The sequence below is a fragment of the Malania oleifera genome, chromosome 3 (assembly GCF_029873635.1).
Source record: "Malania oleifera isolate guangnan ecotype guangnan chromosome 3, ASM2987363v1, whole genome shotgun sequence".
In the NCBI taxonomy this organism is placed as follows: Eukaryota; Viridiplantae; Streptophyta; class Magnoliopsida; order Santalales; family Ximeniaceae; genus Malania; species Malania oleifera.
The window spans coordinates 247135-267805 of NC_080419.1; the positions used below are offsets into that span (position 1 = coordinate 247135).

Consider the following 20671-nt stretch of genomic DNA (forward strand, 5'->3'; position numbering starts at 1 on the left):
ATAGTGCCTCAGCTTATGTGGGTGCTGATGAGTTGCTAATGGATCAGAGGAAACATGTTTTGGTCTTCATGTGCAGTTGACCTAATTTTGCATGATATTGGAGATTTGCCTATCTTTCATGATACAATTCATAAGGCTAAGGAGGTGTGTGTCTTCATTTATCGACATATATGGGTGCTTAACATGTTTTAGAGAGTTTTCTAGGAAAAAATTTTTTTTAAGAGAGTTGGGGTTACAAGTACATCTTTTCTTACATTAAAAAGTTTTGATGAAAACAAACTCACTCTTTGAACCATGCTTGCATCAGAGGAGTGGGCCATGTGTTAATATGCTTCGAGGTTGGAAGCTAAGAAAGTGGAGGTCATATTATTGTGTGATGATAAGTTTTGGAAAGCAATAAAGTATTGCTTGAAGTGTGTGAGCCCCCTTGTGAAAGTTCTAAGGCTTGTTGATGGTGATGTGAAACTAGCAATGGGGTATATTTATGAAGTCGTGGATAGAGGAAAAGAACAAATTGCCCAAAACTTTAATCATCAAAAGACCAAGTATGATCGTATTTGGGGCATCATTGATATAAGATGCGACTTGCAACTCCATAGGCCCCTTCTTGCATTAGTATATTTCCTTAACCCAAGGTAAGTTACGTTGTCCAAAAACTAAATCAATTCGATAACATGTTATATGAGCGGTAAGCCTATTACCTTATCACTTATTTTATTTGTAGGTTCCAAAATAGTGATGGCTTTAGTGCGGCCATGGAAGTCAAAATTGGTCCATGTAACATTATTGAAAAAATGCATTCAGATATTAAAACAAGGATCATTATTGATCAACAATTGGAAAAGTTCAAAAAGTTGAAGGGATGTTTGGCTTAAGCATGGCTACTCTAGCAAGAGACAAGAAACGACCTGGTATTATATCAATCCGATGGTTGCCTACTTGTCTTTATGATAATTTTTTCGTTCATGACCAAGAATATGATATGATGTTTATTCATTTGTTTTGACCATATCTATAGCTTTATGGTGGGAGAGTTATGGAGAGGAATGCAAAGAGTTTCAAAGACTTGCAATACAAGTCCTTAGCCTTACATGTAGTGCCACTGGATGTGATAGAAATTGGAGCACATTTGGCCATGCCCACTCCAAAAAAAGGAACCAATTGGAACAACAAAGACTAAATGTTCTTGTGTTAAATACATTATTCAACTAGAGCTAAGGCAAACGAGGAGGCAACAAAGTGGTGAGACATATGATCCAATTTGTTTATCGGACATGGAATCAGATGATGAATGGATTACCAAAAGGGAAGGCCCTTGTCTACTAGAAGACATTTCATGGATGAATGCCAATGAGTGCTTTGAAAATAATGGAGGAGTTGGAAATAGCAAGAAAAGAAAGAGAGTTATGAGTTGTATGACTTTATATTTGTTTCTGTAGAAGTAATTAGTTTATGAGTGGAGGATGGAGCATTAAAAATAATTGACATGTTTTAATAATTTTATAATGTCATATGATAATGTAGGACCAAGGAATCTCATATTTGATCGTGGAGGAAAAGGAAAAAATGTTGAAGAAGATGACATTAAACTGATTGATGAAGAGGAAGGAGATGAAGATGAGGAGGAACAAAAAGAGATGATTGTGGTAGATGATGAAGATGGTGATGATAGCGATGATGACGATGACCTTACATTAGGGTAATGGGATGATGAATGATGATGCACTACATCGCACATTAGTAGTCTATATTCTATCATAGATGGTTTAGAGTTTAGTTTGTTTTGTTTTATGAATATGAGATGTGGGCTTCTAGATATCTTCTTTTTTTTTTGAACATGACATCTCATAACACGTGTTAGGCATACAGTTTGTGGCAAATTACCATAACTTGATACTTGATAGAGATGGTATGGATAAATCATGTAATATCTTTGTGTATATGACTAGTTGTTCCTTTATACAAATATATGTAGGGTTAAATAGATCATGGTAGGATTCAGACCTACAAAACTTGCTTCAACAGCAAGCGTCAATCCAGTTAACAACATGAGTTATCCATATTTGTTGAAAGTTCAATGTGTTTTGCTATTTTATTTTGTTGTACACAAGTGTTTGCCATTTGGAATCAGTTTTTCAAATTTTGTACCAAATCTCATGATTCGATTCGATTTTTGATTCACGATTCATTAAATTGGAATTTCCATTCACAATTCGAATCTCGATTGACAACTATGATGGTGGAATTATTGCCCCTGAACATTGTACTTTCTCTTATTTCTATCTAACATAAGTTCTTTTGTTATTAAAACAAAACCAAAACAAGAATGGAGAAACTCATAAAAAGCTCCCAAAACCAGATCTGCTACAGTAAACAGTTGTACTATAATTGCATGAGCAGCACTCACACTATTGTGCCATGAACAATAGCATGAATTTTTAAAAGAAAGAAAATTAAATGATTTTCTCTTGCATCAAAGACCAATGTAATTCTATTGAACTATTGATCTTCACTTTAAAGCATTTTTTTGTAAATTTTTATGGTTCACTAATTCCTTGATTTGTTTTGAAATCTGCTGTCATCAATTAGCTGTATTAGTTTCTTCACATAATTTCTGTGTTTTAGAGATCACATATAGCTTGTTATATGAAATACTTTTATTCATCCTATGAACTTATATATTGAGGAAAAGATTTCACACTTTTTTATACTCTTCTGTAGGCGGCTTGTACTCGGGTGGGAGTGCTCAAATGATTGAGAATTCCCTGAACATCCATGGAGACGAGATATTGTATGTTGGTGACCATATTTATACTGATGTAAGCCAATCAAAGGTTCATCTGCGGTGGAGGACAGCATTAATTTGTCGAGAATTGGAAGAAGAGGTTAGCATATGCTTTAGATGCCATTGCTTTGATTTGGAGTCCAGATCATCAATTTGTCACTGTAATTGAAGATTTGTTACATTGAGCATGATATGCGACACATGTAACTAGAATATGAAATGGAGCTAAAGAGGAATTTTCTTACCTTGGTTGATGAGAAGCTTAAGTGTTGTATAAGTTATATAATTAGAAAGTAAATTGATTGTGGATAAGAATTTTATGGTGATGTTTGAATTTTTATTTTTTACAAAATATTATTGATTTGTTAAGTTGCTTCTCTTTCTCGCCGAACTGCAGTATAGTGCTTTGATCTGCAGTCGCAGTCATCGAGCCTCACTTATAGAGCTTATAAATCAGAAGGAGGTTGTAGGGAATCTATTTAATCAACTTCGACTTGCTATGCAAAGGCGAACTAGGGGGCGTCCTGCTCAGGTGATATTTTGCTGGTCCTTGCATATGGTTTTTGCTCTTGGTTATTCTGCCTTACAGTTTCTCCTTGTGGTCCGCCCCTTCCCCAGACCACACATATGCGGTAGTTTTGTGCACTGGTCTGCCCTTTTTTTTTACTTCATAAAACTATATGGTTCTTATTATCATATTTATGTTTCATTTTGAATCTCTCCATATTAGTTGCTTGACTATTGTAATTATCATGTTTCATTATGCCTTCCTTACTATAGTTTACTCTTTCTTCTCCTTCCATATAATTTTTCTTTTTATAATATTCTATCATCTTGCATTCGATAGCTTGAAGCTATAAATTTTTCAGTAACATTCTATTACTATTTGCCTGCTCATCTATCCATTGCAACCTTATTTGAGCTATGCTCATTTTTTTTTGTTTTTTCTTGAAATAAAGAGAGTTTATTGAAAAGGCATCAAGGAAATGCCAGCTCAAATTACAACAAATCAACTTCCTTGAAGGGTGTCGCAAAGACAAAGATTTACATTAAAGTCATAAAAAACATTTCCACTGTGCCAGCTAGTAACTGCCTTTAACCATTATTGCTTTTTGCTTGTCTGAAACGTTGAGGTTGAGTTACTAAACACTCACCTATTTCCTTCTTTCCAAACACACCAAAAAATTGCGAGAATGAAAGACAGCCTTTTTCTTCTCTTCTGTTGCCCAAATCACACCCCCCCCCCCCTCCCCAAAAAAAAAAAAATAGAGTTGGTGGTGACCTACTGTTTTCCTATCAAGTTCAGAGCCAAATTCCTCAGGTTCCTAGTCCAAGGGCAATAAGGAGGACATGCTCAACTGATTCAGCATCAGCCATGCAAAGAGGGCATCTATTGGCAAAGGATAGACCCCTTCTCTGTGAGCTATCTAAAGTCAAGATCTTACCATGAGTTGCCTCTCAAACAAGGAAGGCACTTTTTACAGGGGTAGCTCTCTTCCAAGTTCCAAATTTGACTCCAAGGATAACTTTTACTATTGGACTCTGGAGGACAGAGTCTTTTGCAAAAGGATCTAATGGTGAAGACCCCCTTCTTATATAAGGCCCAAGCTGGCTGATTTGTGCTGTCATGATGCTGGAAGTAGTAAAGATAGCTGTAGGTGTTTGCAATATGGTGTAGTTCTCAATCTTCCACATTTCTAAGGGGATGTTCCAAAAGAAACCTCGATCTAAGGTTTGGAGGTGCTGGCTTATGCAGGCATCTCTGTCGCAAGCCAAGTTACAAATGGCTGGAACAAGGCACTAAGAGCCTCTTGATCATGCCAAAAGTAATTGTTGTCCTCGTTCCCTACATGGAATCTAGTACAAGAAAAGAAGTCATCCCAACCTTTCCTAGTGAAGTTCCACACCTCAACATTGTGCCATCCTTTGCCAACCTAGGAAATCCAGTCATTATGATCCAGCCCACATTTCGCGACAATGATTCCCCACCAAAGGTTTTCCTTCTCAATCATGAAAGTCCATAACCATTTCCTAAGTAAGGATTTTGTTGAAAAAGTTGAGGGACTTCAAACCCAAGCCTTTTGAATGAATGGTTTGTTTCACCAAACCCCACTTGACTAGGTCGAACTTGAATTCCTCCCCCAAGCTCCCCCAAAGGAACCTCCTTTGAATTCCCTCAAGTCTTTTGGCAACAAGAGCCAGGAAGGGGAAGAGGGACGTGAAGTAAATGTGAAGATTTGTCAAGGTGCTATTAATGAAGGCGAGTCAGCCAACTTTCGACAAAATATTCGTTTTCCATCCTACCAGCCTTTTTTTTTTTTTTTTTAAATTTTTGATTGATGGGATCCCACACTCTTTTGTCTTTGAATTTTGTGTCAAGAGGTAGCCCAAGGTAATTGATAGGAAAGGATCTCATCTTGCATCCCAAAAGTCTTGTGAGAAGGGGCTTATTTAAGGTTTTGCTGATCGGAATAATCTTACTTTTGCAAGAGATAATTTTCAAACTCAACGCCGCCTCTAACCCTACCAAGATACATCTCAAATTTAGGATGTGGAGAGGGTCATCCTTATAGAAGATGATTGTCACTAATAGTGTGATTCTTTTGGAACCTCTTATTTTAAGAGATATGAGGTTTTGCTAGGCAAAAAGGTAAAAGGTGCTCTTAGTAATACTATTTTAAAGTTTTTTTGTCCCACCAAACTAGCCTATTGGCCTTAAGCATTAACCTTAAATTAAGGTTATGGAGTTCTAGCTAAATAATCCTATGCAAAAATAGGCCCTACTTTTAAGCCCACTATAGTCTATCGAGCTAATTTGACCTTATTAAACTTGTTCATAAATGGTTCTAATTCAAACCTATTAAACGAGTCTAAACTGAGCCGATAATCGAGCCGCTCACGAGCCAAAACTATTCGAGCCCATTCGTGTTCAGGCTTGGCCCATTTATCATAGTAGTCGTAAAATTGGGCTTGGGAATCACACATTTATGTAATGAATGAGCCTAAATGAGTTCTTACCAAGCCAAGCTTTCGAACCGCTCATGAGCAACTTGGTTTGTTTGCAGCCCTAGCCCTTCTCCTACGTTCATTCTATTGGCATATTTTTTACCATATAACTTTTTGTACAACAAGGGATGTGAGGAGGGTGCAAATTCAAGATGAGACAAATTTTAGATTGGAAAAATTTTAGTTTTTTCTATTTTATGGTGGTGACTTACTGTAATTATATTTATTTTAATTTTTTTTAATTTGTTTCTAAAGGTGTTCATATTCACTTTTTTTTTTTTCAAAGAAAAGTCCGTATGTATTTTGGGGAAACATTTCTAAAAGTGTTAGGTCTTTTAATTTTGGAAAATATTATCTAGTGTTTCTACTCGAATCCCAAGTATTAGCTTTCTAGGGTGCATTTGTTTCCAAGATTGAGTTTTGCAGGACTGGATTGGCTGAGTCTGACAATTATTATGTCCTATTTTAGTCCTGCTATCCAATGCGGGCTAGTATAATGACGTAGAGGTTGTTTTTTATGCCAACAATAACATTGCTACATACAACATAACCTTTTCTGGTGGTTTTCTTTTTATTTATTTTTTAATTTTTTTTGGTAGGGGTGGGAAGGAGCTTTGTACCACAACCATCTGCACAGAATGAGGAGTCTCCCTTAGCCTGTCTAATCCACCTCTTTGGTCACACGAAATATTGACTATGGGAGTTTAGTCGAGCCCTTTTGCTTTAGTCTGCAAAATAAATGCACTCTTTGTTTTACTAAATACTTGACCATGAAATATCTATGGAAAAAAATTTTGAGAATAAATAATAAATAAAAGTATAGTGAGTTACCATAAAAATAGTAAATAATAAAAATTTTCCAAAATTCCTAAATTTGGGCTTTCAACTTGTAATTAACATAGGTCTGATTTCTAGATGCAAAGATATGAATGATCCACTTGCTACTTACCTCCTCCGCCCCGAAGGGGGAGGGGGAAGCATCCAATTATTCACCTACTGAAGGTTCGTGGCTTGTGGGACATTACACTTATTTGAGTTGTTGGTTTTATCAACTAAACTTGTTACTTAAAAATGCACACAAATGGTCTGCTTGCACCCAGGCAATTGTTTATTTCAGATTATCAATACAGTGATATTTTCTACTCATTATTGTTTCTTTCCTATTTATTGACCTTAGGATTGCTGGTCCATCTAGACAGATAAAAAATGGAAAGAGGGAAAAATGAAGGCATTAGGTTTTGTCTTATGTTCCTCTTTTTCTTAGTAATTTGGGTGTGTGAAGAAGTGGATTCGATGTCCTCCTGAACAATTTAAACAAGTACTCTGAAATCTTTTATTAGTAGGCGATTCATGATTTTTCAATTTGTACATTTTCAGACCCTTGCTGCAACCAACATGGATGATGAAGAACTTACAGAGAGCATGCAGAAGCTGCTTATTGTAATGCAAAGGCTAGATGAAAAAATTGCTCCAATGTTAGAAGCAGATGGGGAGCATTTCAACAAGAGGTAAGGAAAGGTCTGACGCCTTTTGGCCTAAAATATTCATCTAGCTTCCATGCCCCACTCCCTAAGCCTTAATCTATTGAGGCCCCATCAAGTTTTAAGAATGTAATTTTGAAAGAGGTTTGTTTGATAAATTTGAACTGGTTTGAGAATAAGATATGACTGAGCATTTAAGCATTTTTTAAGCTTGGTCATTGTGTGATACATACCTTATTCTTAGCTAAGTTATCATGCATATACGTCTGCAAAAGAGTAGGAAGGCACGAACTGCGCTAGTTGAATAGCTTTTTTGGGAAATGCCACACATTCATTTAGTTGGAAATACTAAAAGAAACCAACCTTTCAAATACTTGAGACATAAACAACTTTCTATTTAGTTTTGTTTTTCAACCTTCCATATCATTGTTTTTTGTCTTATACTTTTTTTTCTTTCATATGGCCAGTAAACTAATGGAAATCCTTCCGAGAAATTTCACTAGGAGCATTCTTGCGCGTACAAGCTCAGCAGATTATCCCTGGGCCTAGCGTATTCAAGTCGAGTTCAGTCGACACAATAAAACACTCGAACTTAACTTGACTAAGAATGTTAAGCTTGAAACTTGACTCATACTTGATCGATCTCAAATTTGTTAAACTCACACTCGACTCAGCTACAAGTACTTAAAACTTGAGCTCGATTCAATTACACTCGACTTGGCTATCAATTAATATTAAATACATGTGTAAATATATATAATTTACATCTAATATTAGATATATTTATAAAATATATATTATATGACTTAAAAATATAAAGATAATAAAAATTAAAAAGCTCGATTAGACTCGGAACTCAACTCAAGTATTTTTATCGAGCTCGAACTCAACTTGTTAAAATACTCGAGTAATTCAAACTCGAGTATAATGGAGTTGAGTTGAGTTAGGGGACAAGTAGTCTATGTAGCTTGCGAGTAGGCTTGTCTCACTTATACCCCTACCTAGGCCACAAGGCTCCCCACTTCGCAAGGGTAAGGGGATAGTCATCATAGTATATGCAGCCTTACTCCTGATTTTTATGCAAAGAGGTTCTTTCCTTGGACTTGAACCCTTGACCAACTGATCACAAAGGAGCACCCTTGCTGTTGACCCAAGGCTTGCCCTCTCCCACAAGCTCAATAAGCACCCACATTAATCGACGGTGAATCGTTCCAATTTACCATCTAGACCACCTTCACCCTTCCGAGTGTTACAAGTCCCCACACAATAACCAATGTGTAATTTTCCAACCAGGCCACTCTTGCTTTAAACCTATCAAGGGCTGCCAAGCCCCTGCTCTTCAAGCAATCAGCTAAATTTATGAACACAAGCCAAGTGGTGTTATCTTGTTTGATTTTCCTGACTGAAAAATTCTTTTTCTAAGTTGATCCTTCCATTAATACACTAGCAGAACATTTATATAAATCAATCTTATCTTTTATTATTGAATCTCATTTAATCTAGTGATAGCATCATTTTCTATAAAAAATAAAAATGATCTAGTGATATCATCATTGGTATTTCCTTCATACTTCTTGTGGTTTGAATATGTGCATGTGCACACTTTTTTAAAAAAAAATTTGTGGGGAGGGGGTGTGTAGATGATTGTCCACCCATGTTTTGCATAGCACATATTGCTTTCTATATTCCCTCTCTCATGAAAGCCACAATCCATCACAAATTATCCCCAAGTCTGTGGCCAAACCATTTGTAATTCCTCCCACAATTATCAAAGCCTAGTACTGGTCTTTCTTTAGTGTCTCTTACAGTCTTCCATCACCTGTTACTCCCTGAATACCTGCTGCAGTGTGTGCGTATATGTCCCAAGTAAGATAAGATGGTAAGGTTTCTATATATGTTCTTGTGAGCCAGTTGGCCTTCCAATTGTAGGTGTCTGAGTGGCTGTGAGCTTTGAATCTGTGTTCCATACATAAACCTCACCGAAAGTGAGATGGTATCAGGTGGCAATGTCATCAGTCTGCCTGAGCCTCTTTTGCAAGCCTATATGTTATCTTTCTCAATTTGATGAATAATCCATATGCACTGATGTCTTTCCATTTGTTCATTAGTCATATCTTAAGTCCTATGTTATGTTTGGCTCATGGAATGTCCATTCCTAGGAATAAAATGATCATGATATGAGGATTTAATGGTGATGTAGGACAAGAGGCAGGAGCTTGGGAAGATCCTTGCTAGAGAAGAATTAAAAAGAGCTGGGTCAAGGAATTGTTGGGTTTAGTTGGTAGTTTATTATGTGTTTTGTTTAATTAGTAGACTATTATGTGTATTTTGGGGCTTGTGTGTAGTATTTGTGTATTCTAGGGCTATGCTTGTAACATAATGTAGTTTTATGGGTTTATGTGTAATTTCATGTGAAGGGGCTTTCGTATAACTAGTGTGTGAAGGCCATGTTGGAGGCAGTTTTGAAGGATTTGAATTGAAGTGAATGTGAATTTCCCCTGCATATCTCTTCCTCTCTTCCCCTTCCTTCCTCTCAATTTCTTCTAATATCTCCCATGGCTACAGATTATGCTGCCCTTGCATCATTTGGTATGATAGCGAATTGTTGAGTTTGTCATTCCCGATGTGTTTATTGATGCTAACTTTCAATTAAAGTCTATGATGCTGCCAAAGGATCATAGTTTCTTGTATCACTCTAATGCTGGCTTCTGAAAAGTTCAAGTTTGGTTCTTACTTTTCATCCTCCAGCATTTCAAAATTTGAAGCTGAATTTTTTCTAACTGGGTATAGTTGATGTAGGACAAGAAGCAAGTAAGCAACACCTTGGGGAGATCCTTGTTGGAGAATAATTAAGAAGAGTTGGGTCAAGGAATTGTTGTGTTTAGTAAGTTTACTGTGTTAGTTTAATTAGTAGAATATTATGTATATTTAGGGGCTTGTTTGTAGTATTTGTATATTCTAGACGTATGTTTGTAATGAAACATAGTTTTAGGGGTTTATGTGTAATTTCATGTGAAGAGGCTTTCTTATAAATAGTGTGTGAAAGCCAAGTTTTAGGCAGCTGTTGATGAATCTGAATTGAAGTGAACCTCTGTTCCCCTTTGCATCTCCTTTCTCCTCTCTTCCCCTTCAATTTCTTCTAATAGCTCTCATGGTTGCAGATCCTTGATTCTGCCCCTGCATCAAATGGCTTACAAAAGAAGTGTCTTGTCATCATAAAGCAAATGACAATTCAAAAATTTTTATTATTCCATGACCTTCAATATACAAGTAATGAGAATTCCCAAATTTCAACATGAGAATGTCTATATACTGCACTGGGTGGAATCAATGTTTCAAAAGGTGAAGGCACAAGGCAAAGAGTTTTACCCTTGACGAAGCGGGGTGCAAACCTCAAGGTGTTGAGGCATAAGCCTTTTAGGAATTTAATTTTTTATTTAAAGTATATAAATAAAATATATATACTAAAAATTACATATTTCATTAGACAATTAAAATAGAACATGTTCTTTAAACTTTCCCCTAGAAGACAGCTCAGAGAGTATGCTCGTGGGGGTACTTTCCCATGAATTGTAGGGCCACTGTTACGTGCATATCATTGAGCTTAAATATTTTACTCCAAGTCTCCACAACTCCACCCATTGCCTTTCAGAGTGTTGACTCACTCAGTTCCCTCCCCCCCGGGGCCCCCCCTCTCTTTCTCTCTCTCTCAGTTAAATCCTGAATGGAAATAGAGAGATCTTCTTGGTTGTTGTGGCTTGCCGATGTCAGAGAAGTTGCCTGTGTAGAGAGAGGGCTGCAGGAAAGAGGTTGCCTGAGAAGATAAAGGTGCAGACCTGAGAAGATTTGACGTTTGTAGACAATTTGAAGTGATGTTGAAGATCTAAAGGAGGTTGTGAGTGGTTGTGAAAGAAAGAGACAGAACAGCTGCATTGCAGCCCGTTGGAGGAGCTTGCAGGAGAGAGACGAACAGCCAGAGGAGACGGTTCTCTGTCAAAAACTTGTTGAATTGAGGGAGAGGGTCTTCATTCATCAAAGGGATGCACCAATGCTTATGGTTTTCAGCTGTAGTTGTTGTTTTTACATTTTTTTTATATTATTAAAATAGGCTAAATGCTAGTCCCAGAAGTTTATGCTTTTCATTTTGAGGCATAAAAAACATGCCTTTTCCTTTGAGCCATACGCCCCGACCCCAATGGCATGTGCATTTTAGGATTTACGCCTTTTAAAATACAGCTTAGTGCATTTTGGCCCCAAAACACCTCAAGCACTCATGAAAGCCATTAAGTAGTGTTTGGTTTACACTTAAATAAGTACTTATTTTGAAATTACTTTTCCAAGCTACTTTTTTATTTTAAGGAAAAAAAGTCGTTCTTGAAAAAAAAATTCTGGAAAAAAATTATTTATCTGGAAAAGATACTCAGAAAACACTAGATTGAATAACACAAACTTTTACATGTGATTCCTACATAATTTTTATTCCATTCCCATCTTACTGTATTCTGTTCCTGTTAATGGTAATTCCAAGAAACAAATATAACCAAAAATATAACCATAGGTTTTTCTATGTGTCGTAACTGTGATATTTCCTCTTTTATCTCCCATTATTGTTGCACACTGTAAGCTTCGCTGCGTCTGGAAGCTTGTGGGAAAATGCAGTATACACGCAGAAATATTTATGGGACCTCAACTTCATATGGGATCCATGAAAGTTGTCGTGGTATGCTTAAGGTCTAAAAGAGTAAAAAATTAAGGAGTGCTCTTCTTGGAACATGGTTTGGATTTGGCATGTAGTGGTTGATGCATTGTCGAGTTTATGGAAGACTCAGTGTGGGATGCTGGTGACAGTGTTTGTGCATTTGTTTGGAATTTTCTTAAGTTTCCAATTGAAACATTGAATTTTTTGGTAATTTTGGAAATTTATGCTGAAGCTTTAAAATTATTGTTATAACTCTTAAATAAAATTAGTATATTTTTGTTGTTGTAAGTGGTCAGGAGTTTACTTGATTTAATAAAAAATTACTTTATTTAATCAAAAGTATAAATTATACTTGAATAGATCATAATTATGTTTTAAATTAAAATTATAATGGTAGAAGTTATTTAAATAAATTATAATGGCATTTGAAATAAATAAAATTTAATGATAGCATTATCATTAAAACCAAAATTATAAGGGTGTTAAATAAGTTGTGTAACATCTTTACTCATTTATGCATGTGAATATTTGAAAATTGTATTAGACAAAGAAGGATTGCAAACACTATTATGTTTCTTCCTTATTTGTAATCTTAGTAATAGAAACTATGATTTTGAACCACCAAGAACTCCAGTTGATTTGAACATATGATTGTCTTCTAAAAATATTTTTGGATGATTAATTGGGTTACTTCAATGATGTCAATATTTTTTTTTTTCATTTTTTCATTTTTTTTGTTGGTATTTTTTGTTTGTGGGGGAGGGGTAGATGACCCTTCTCCAAATGTGTGCATACTGCAGCTGATATTGAGCTTTTAATTGAAATTGAAGCTATACTCAATTTTGTATTAGGTGGGGCTTTCTCTCACGTGCTGGTCTGTGGGACAAGAGCCACTTAATGAGGCAAATAGAAAAGTATGTGCTTTTGCTTTGATATATGGCATTCCGTTTATTATTGTAGTAGAAGAAAAACATAATTTGTATTTTCTCTCTGCATGCCTCCCCCCCATCCTCTTTTATTACAGGTATGCTGATATATATACCTCTAGGGTCTCAAATTTCCTACATTACACTCCTTTCATGTATTTCCGTTCACAGGAACAGGTATTTCTCGGTGTTATTATTTTTTTCCATTACTGGTTTTCTGGATTTATCTTGTTCATTAATTGATTTTGCATTTGAATAGACTTGAGTATATGCGTAGAAGATTATGCAACTGTAATGTTTTAATAGGCTTGGTCCATTTAATTCCAATTTTTTTTTTATATTGAGAATATGCTGATGTTACTCACCTTTCGTGTATTTTTGCTCACAAGAACAAGTGTTTGAATATATTGTGTCTCTCTTCATGATCTTTACTGGATCTTTCTTATTCATTAATTTTATTTTGCATTTGAATCAGGTTGAGTATGTGCTGAAGATTATGTAATGGTAATTATTGGTGACTTTTGGTTCACCTATTATACATTGGGTGTGGACCACCAAACCACCCCTCCCCTACCACCTCCCCAAGGGGGACTGCGGGACAAAAAAAGGCTTAGTGTCACAGACCCCCAAAATAGAACTCAAGTAAGGGTCGTGTGGCACTCGTTGAGAGCTCTCCCCTGACGAGTCGGCCAATAGTCACATATTCAAGCCTGCAGGCATGAACAGTAGATAAGTCTCAATACCCCTGAGAAACTAGGAACGATAGGATATCACACAAGCAAAGGCATTCATATACATGGAATCATACTAAAGTAATAAGATGTACATGGAATCACAATCCAAGGCAACATAACACCATAATGAAAATGACTACTTGTATTATTCATATGGCCAAGAGATTCATTATAAATCCCTGGAGAATACAATTAGAGTAGTATCTCTCTCCCCCTTTTCCCCCGTTACATTATCACTCCCTAACATCCTCCCCCACTCATTTTATCAACGTCCTCGTTGATGTGTTGTAGAAGGTCTCTTCAATCTTTTGATGTTGATGTTGGTGTCGCTGTTTTCAAATTTCTGAAATCTTCAATCTTCTGCATGGCATGCTGAAGATTTTTTGCCTTTTCCTAACTGTTCTCTTCTTCTCCCAGCCCCATCCACTGAACCAAATATTGTTGCTGTTGATGACCTTCTTCGTTGACGCCTCTGTCTGCAAGGATCTCCTAGACATCTCTGTCTACAGTCTGCCTTCTGGAAATCATTGATCTCCTTAATTGTTGTCGGTGCGGATCTGCTTCATCAGTGTGGAATGGCTTTAAGTTGCTAATGTGAAACACTTGATGGACTGGTCGTCTATGGCTTTTCATCCACTCTGGTTGTTCAAGTCGATAAAATGCATGCCCCACCTTTCGATCACCTTGATTGGACCTTCGTAGCGGTGTACAAGCCTTTTATCTTTGCCACGAAGAAATTAAAATGTCTCTGGTGGCATTTTTACGAGAATTAGATCTCCAGTTTCAAATTTTTGTGGTCGTCGCCCTTTGTCTGCCCATTTCTTCATGCGCTTTGATGCTTTTTCTAACTGAGCTCGAGCGACTTCTATGTTTTGCAACCAGTTCTTTGTGAATTGGTATGTTTTCGGGCAATTTCCCTTGTATGGACCATCAAGAGTGTGCAGGAGAGTCAGTTATTAACCTGTCACAATCTCAAGAGGGCTTTTGTTAGTTGCAAAGGATTTCATAGAATTAAAACAATTGTGCTATGTCTTGTAAGGATACCCAATTTTTCTAATTTGAGTTCACAAAATCTCGTAAGTATTCTTCCAGCATCCTATTTAAACGCTCTGTTTGACCATCTTTCTAAGGGTGATAGCTGGTGGAAAGATTAAGGTTTGAATTCATCAAACGAAAGAGCTCGCCCCAAAATACCCCATTGAATCTTATATCCCTATCACTGATTAGGCTCTTTGGAACGCCCCAATATTTCACTACATGTTTGAAGAATAGTTTAGCCGTCTTCTCTGCCTAGCATGGCTTCAAGATTGGTACAAAAGTTGTATATTTTGGAAACCGATCAATTACCACTAGAATCGTGTCATACTCTACTTTTGGCAATGAGGAAATGAAGTCTAAAGAGACACTCTCCCATGGCCTTGTATGTACTAGCAATGGCTCCAACAATTGCTATAACTCAAGCAAGTTTTGGTATAACTCATCATATCGTCTTGCATATTTGGCCAATAGTACCCCTATGTAATCAATGCATGAGTTTTTCTCCATCTTCTAACTCACAATGTATCATGACACTCTTTTAGTAAGGTTTTCCTCAAGTTTCCAGTTTTGGGCACGTAAACTCTCCTGGCTTTAGTCATTATCAGCCCATCTTCTACCCAGAATTGTCGTGTCTTCCTTTCTTCTATCAGTTTGCTCAATGTCTACGCTTGTTGTTCTGTACTTAAATGTTCCCTGATAAGTTATTTCAAGGGTAACGCCACCCTATTAGTTGATAAATGACTTTTGAGTTTTAGTGCTGCCAATTTAGTTTTTCTACTTAAAGCATCGGCCACTTCATTCGTCTTCCCTACCTTGTATTTAAAATCAAAATTAAATTCAGCTAGCTTCTCTTGCCAATGGGCTTGTTTTGAGGATAGCCCTGGTTGTGACAAGAAGTGAGTAACTGCGACATTATCTATCTTTACCACAAATTTGGACCCCAAGAGATAGTGCCTCCACACCTGAAGACAGTGTACCACAGCTAGAAGCTCCATCTCTTGCGCTGTATGGTTCCGTTCGGCACCTATTAATTTCCTACTTTCAAAAGCAACTGGATGCCCTTCCTGCAAAAGAATTCCCCCTAATGCAAAGTCTCAGGCGTCTGCTTGCACTTCAAATGGCTGTGTCACATTAGGAAATGTTAGCACAAGATCTCCTACAATCTTTTTCTTTAATTCAACAAATGCTGATTGGCAATCTTCTGACCACCCCATGGTACCCCTTTTCTCAATAAATTTGTTAACGACACAATTCTTCTAGAGTATCCCTCTATAAACTTCCGATAGTAGTTGGCTAGCCCCAAGAAGGATCGCTGCTCTCTAACGGATGTAGGTGCTCGCCATTCATGGATGGTTTGTACCTTTGCCGAACCCATCCGTATCTAGCCCTCTTCAATTGTATGCCCCAAGAATTTAATACGCTTTTGAGTGAAAGTGTACTTCTCCCCTTTTACATATAAGTGATTTTCTCGGAGTTTTTGAAAGACTTGTCGAAGATGATCTTTATGTTCTGCTAAGGATGAGCTAAAAACCACTATGTCATCAAGGTAGGCGACTACAAATCGATCAAGTTAGTCTCGGAAAACCTGATTCATTAAAGTACAAAAAGTAGTTGGTGCATTTGTTAACCCAAAAGGCATTACAAGGAATTCAAATGCTCCATATCGGGTGACACAAGTGGTCTTAGGTTCATCTCCCTCTGCAATGCGTACTTGGTGGTATCCCGATCTCAAGTTCAGTTTAGTGAAATATTTGGCTGTACTTAACTGGTAAAAAATATCAGTAATCAACGGAATAAGATACTTGTTGCGAGCCGTCACCTTATTAAGAGCTTGATAATCTATGCACAAACGCAAACTTCCATCTTGTTTCTTTTGGAATAACATTGGGGCCCCAAAAGGTGCTTTTGATGGGCGGATGAATTTTGCTGCTATTATATCATTTAGTTGCCTTCTAAATTCAACTAACTCAGGCAACTCCATTCGATAAGGGGCACGTGCTGACGGTTTTACCCCCGACAAAAGCTCAATTTCGTGGTCAATCTATCGTCGAGGTGGTAAAACCCTAGGGAGCTGTTCTGGGATTACCTCCTTGAATTCTTCTAACACTTCCTTAATTTCAACCGGATATTCGCCTATTTCTTCAGTTTTTGAAAATACTGATAGTACCACGAAAGAAGGTTCTCCCTTTTTTACTCCCTTCTAGAACTGGAGGGCTGAAAGCAACTTCCTCTCGTTGAAAGTGTTGTAGGCTACGGGAACCGCACAAAGAGTATCTCCCATTATCACAAGACAGTCCGCAACTGGGATCGGCATTGAGCGCATCACCTTAAGAAAATCCATTCCTAATGCCACATTAAAGTCATCGAGGGGTGCCACGGTGAAATCAATTGTTCCTGACCATGACCCCATATGACAGGCTACTTTAGGCGCCACTCCCACCGTGGTTAATGCTTCAGAATTCATTGATTTCAATTTTCCCATATCTTTGTCTACTTGTAGTTCTAACCGCTGAGCTTCTGTATCAGCAATGAAATTATGAGTAGCCCCTGTATCAATCATGACCTTGATCTTCTTTCCATTCAAAAGTAGGTACGCATACATTAAGCCCTTTTCTTGAGGCTTGTTGGTAATTACTTGGTGCTGCAATTCCCTCAAAAATCTCAATGCTCCCACCATATCTTGTTTTTCTCCTAGGGTTACTGCCGCGGTTTCTATTTCTCCTCGAAGGGCTTTTAGAGCATTCAAAGCATTTCGTTCGGGGCACTCCGCTACTCGGTGCGGTCCCATGCAAAGGAAACACGAGACCGGCAAACGGCGCTTCCCACCCCCTGTACGTCTACCCCTTCACTCCCTAGTCATGGGAGCTCTTCTATCTTTCCAAGAACTATTCATTTTCCCGTCCCTTCCCCCATTTGTGGGTTTGTACACCTTATTGGGCCTTTAATCATTGTTAGCGGACATTGATTAATTTCGTTTTCCAGCACTGTCTAAAAAATCATCCAACCGTTCAACAGCGGCGAGGGTGGAAGAGAGGTCACTAACCCCTTGTCTGTGCAATTCATTCTTCGGCCATGCCTTCAAACTCCAGAGGAATTGGAATAGCCTCTCTGATTCAGACATATCTTTGATGTCCAACATTAGGGCCTGAAATTCCCGTACATAACTCCTTATTGAACCTATCTGTTGCAAATCGTATACCTTGCACCGTGCTATGTATTCTACATTTTTTGGGTAAAATTGTGTCTTCAACGCCTATTTCAATCCCCTCCAGGTATTAATAACACACCTATTGAGTTGAATATCGTTCCATTTAGTTCTCCACCACAGTTTAGCATGCCCAACAATGTATATTGTTGCAATATTCACTTGGTCTTTCTCTTGATCCACCTGTGAGCACTTGAAGTAGTGCTCCATATCAAAGATGAAATTGTCCAATTCCTTTGCATCACGGGTACCCCCCAAAGCTTTTAGGTTCCGGTAGTTTTATTGGAATTCCCTTACTAGGTTCAGTCATCGGCCTTTGGGCCATTTGCGCCACTGCATTCAGTTTCACAGCCATCTCTTGCAAGTCACTTTGAACCTGGTCCATAGCACTCTGAAAATTGCCTATCGCCTTCAGATCTTCTTTCAAAGCACTAATGGACTTCTTAATGTTCTCTGGAAGGAAATCGAAATTATAAGTTAACTCCCGTAGGGAGGCCTCAAGCTCTATTGGCTCTCCTTTTTGGGATGTTAGAGATGGCAATATGCCCTCAATATGTTCCAGCCTACTCGCAAAGGCTTCCAATTGCTCGATGTTCCTATGGAAGGCCTCAAGCTCTATTGGCATTTTCTCTAGGGATTTTACACGTGGAATAAATTTTTCAAGTTCCACAATTCTCTCAAGTTTTGATACCCCATGAAGGTTTCCTGTAGGGTTTTCTTCGGCGGCCTCAAGCTCTGTTGGCACGCCTTTCTCTTTTATCAATTTTGCCACCAACCCTTAGAGTTCAAAGCACGTTGTCTTTAAAGTTTCAAGTTTTGCCATATATGTATCAAGTGCCTTAATGCGCTCTATCTTTTCAGACTTGTTTCTCATGTTACCACTCATGGAGCTCGCACACACTGTGCTCTGATACCAATTGTCACGGACCCCCAAAATAGAACTCAAGTAAGGGTCGTGTAGCACTCGTTAAGAGCTCTCCCCCGACGAGTCAGCCAATAGTCACACGTTCAAGCCTGCAAGCACGAACACTAGACAAGTCTCAATACCCTTGAGAAACTAGGAACGATAGGATATCACACGAGCAAAGGCATTCATATACATGGAATCATACTAAAGCAATGAGATATGTCACAATCCAAGGCAACATAACACCATAATGAATAGGACTACTTGTATTATTCATATCCAAGAGAATAACCATACAAACGTTAACATAAGCAATCAAAGATTCATTACAAATGCATGGAAAATACAATTAGAGCAGTATCTCTCTCCCCCTTTTTCCCCATTACATTGTCACTCCCTAACACTTAGCAATGTGATTGGGTGGGATGGGAAGCGGGTTACTGGATGGACTATTTTGACCAATTTGGAGGCTGATTTTAAAGATTAGGGTCAACTGATTGTTGGCTCCCAGACTTAGTTAGGTTTATGTGTATGTGAGGTTTGTTTATTTAGTTTAGTTAGTAGTTAGGTTTATGTGTATGTGGGTTTTGTAAATAGATGTGTCTTTAGGGGTTTGTTTGTAGTTCTCTTATGTTTTTGTCTTTCCTTTTAGTCGTTTGTGAACATCAAGTAAAGACACTGTTACTGAGTGAGAAATTTTAGAAGTTCGTATATTTCTCCCTTTTGTCTTCTTCTTCTTCCCGCCTTTTCTCTCTCTCATTTCTTTATTCTTGATGATATTTCACATGGTTAACTGAAGTAGAGTTCACTTTAAAGCTGCTTAGTGGAAAAAAGCTACTATAAATAAGGCGGCACTTTTGTGCAAAAGAGATTTGAGTTGTTTCACAGCTGTTGATATTCAGAAGACATTTGCTTTCTGTTTGGTGGCTTTAGTTGTTTTAACATGGATTTTGAGAAATATTCTATTGATCTAATCGCTGTGGACCAAGCCATTACGGCCCTCATGTTTCCCTGTTTCATGTTCCATGTTTTTTAAAGGAAAAAAAAAAGGAAAAAGTAATATGGGGTTCCCCTTGCTTTAGTGTTGTGTGCTAAGTTTACTTGAAATTTATTACCTCATCAATCAAGTCCTACTGAGCTTAATCTCTTTCATTGTGCAGACACTTGCCCACGATTCATACTCATACTACGAGGAACATTTTAATGATTCTACGGTGGACAACCAGCTCTAGTACATTGTGTGTAAGCCAATAAAAAGACCTTGTTAATGTTATAGATGGGAGTATGAGACTGGTGTCAAATTTTGTCGGGAATTTGAAAATAGTGCAGACTCCATTAAATGTCCTGCACGATGCCTGCCTGAAGAAAGGACAGTAAAATAAAGGTATTTATATTTTCTATTAATTCTGTATTAACATTGGGGGTGCATGCTGGTCTGCGTGTGTTGCTGATAAGTAGTGGATTTGACCCAATTGCAGGTAAAGGCATGGCAGACGCCTGCAGGGGAATTGGATGTAAGATTATATGAATAAAAAATTGTTAATGGAGTTCCTTGGGAGGGCTAGTGTTGCCATTGTGTGTGCGGATACTGGTGTGTTAATAAAGAAGGTGGGTGTAATGGGGGCTAGGGGTTGAATGCTGGTTAATTTGCAGCAACCTGATGCGGGTTGAAGCCTGCGATTAACCATGACAATGTTGTAGCATGAATGCAATAAATCAAGGGAGGACTTGATTTGACTCAAATAAACCCTTACAGTGAACCAGAGGCCTCCCCAGCATGAAAATGTTGAGCTTGAAATGTACTTGAACTCGATGGATTTTAAGATTGTTGAACTAGAATTTGATTTAGTTAAAAGTTCTTAAAATCTGAGCTAGACTCAATTAAACTCA

The 20671-nt window shown here is 37.7% G+C and overlaps 1 protein-coding gene across 6 annotated transcripts in view; it reads left to right on the forward strand.

Moving 5' to 3' along the window:
* LOC131151651 (uncharacterized) overlaps nt 1–20671 on the forward strand; it is a 52653-nt gene extending 31982 nt beyond the window's left edge. For 2 of the 6 annotated variants that reach the window (XM_058102931.1, XM_058102933.1), the window contains 8 exons: nt 2722–2885; nt 3183–3317; nt 7169–7299; nt 12823–12885; nt 12996–13074; nt 19942–20019; nt 20111–20165; nt 20260–20671. In XM_058102931.1, coding sequence (XP_057958914.1) covers nt 2722–2885; nt 3183–3317; nt 7169–7299; nt 12823–12885; nt 12996–13074; nt 19942–20013 — 644 coding nt within the window. In that variant the 3' untranslated portion in view covers nt 20014–20019; nt 20111–20165; nt 20260–20671. Of the gene's footprint in view, nt 1–2721; nt 2886–3182; nt 3318–7168; nt 7300–9472; nt 9640–12822; nt 12886–12995; nt 13081–19941; nt 20166–20259 lie in introns of those variants that run through there. The other 4 variants (XM_058102930.1, XM_058102935.1, XM_058102936.1 and 1 more) reach the window with 3 other exon arrangements.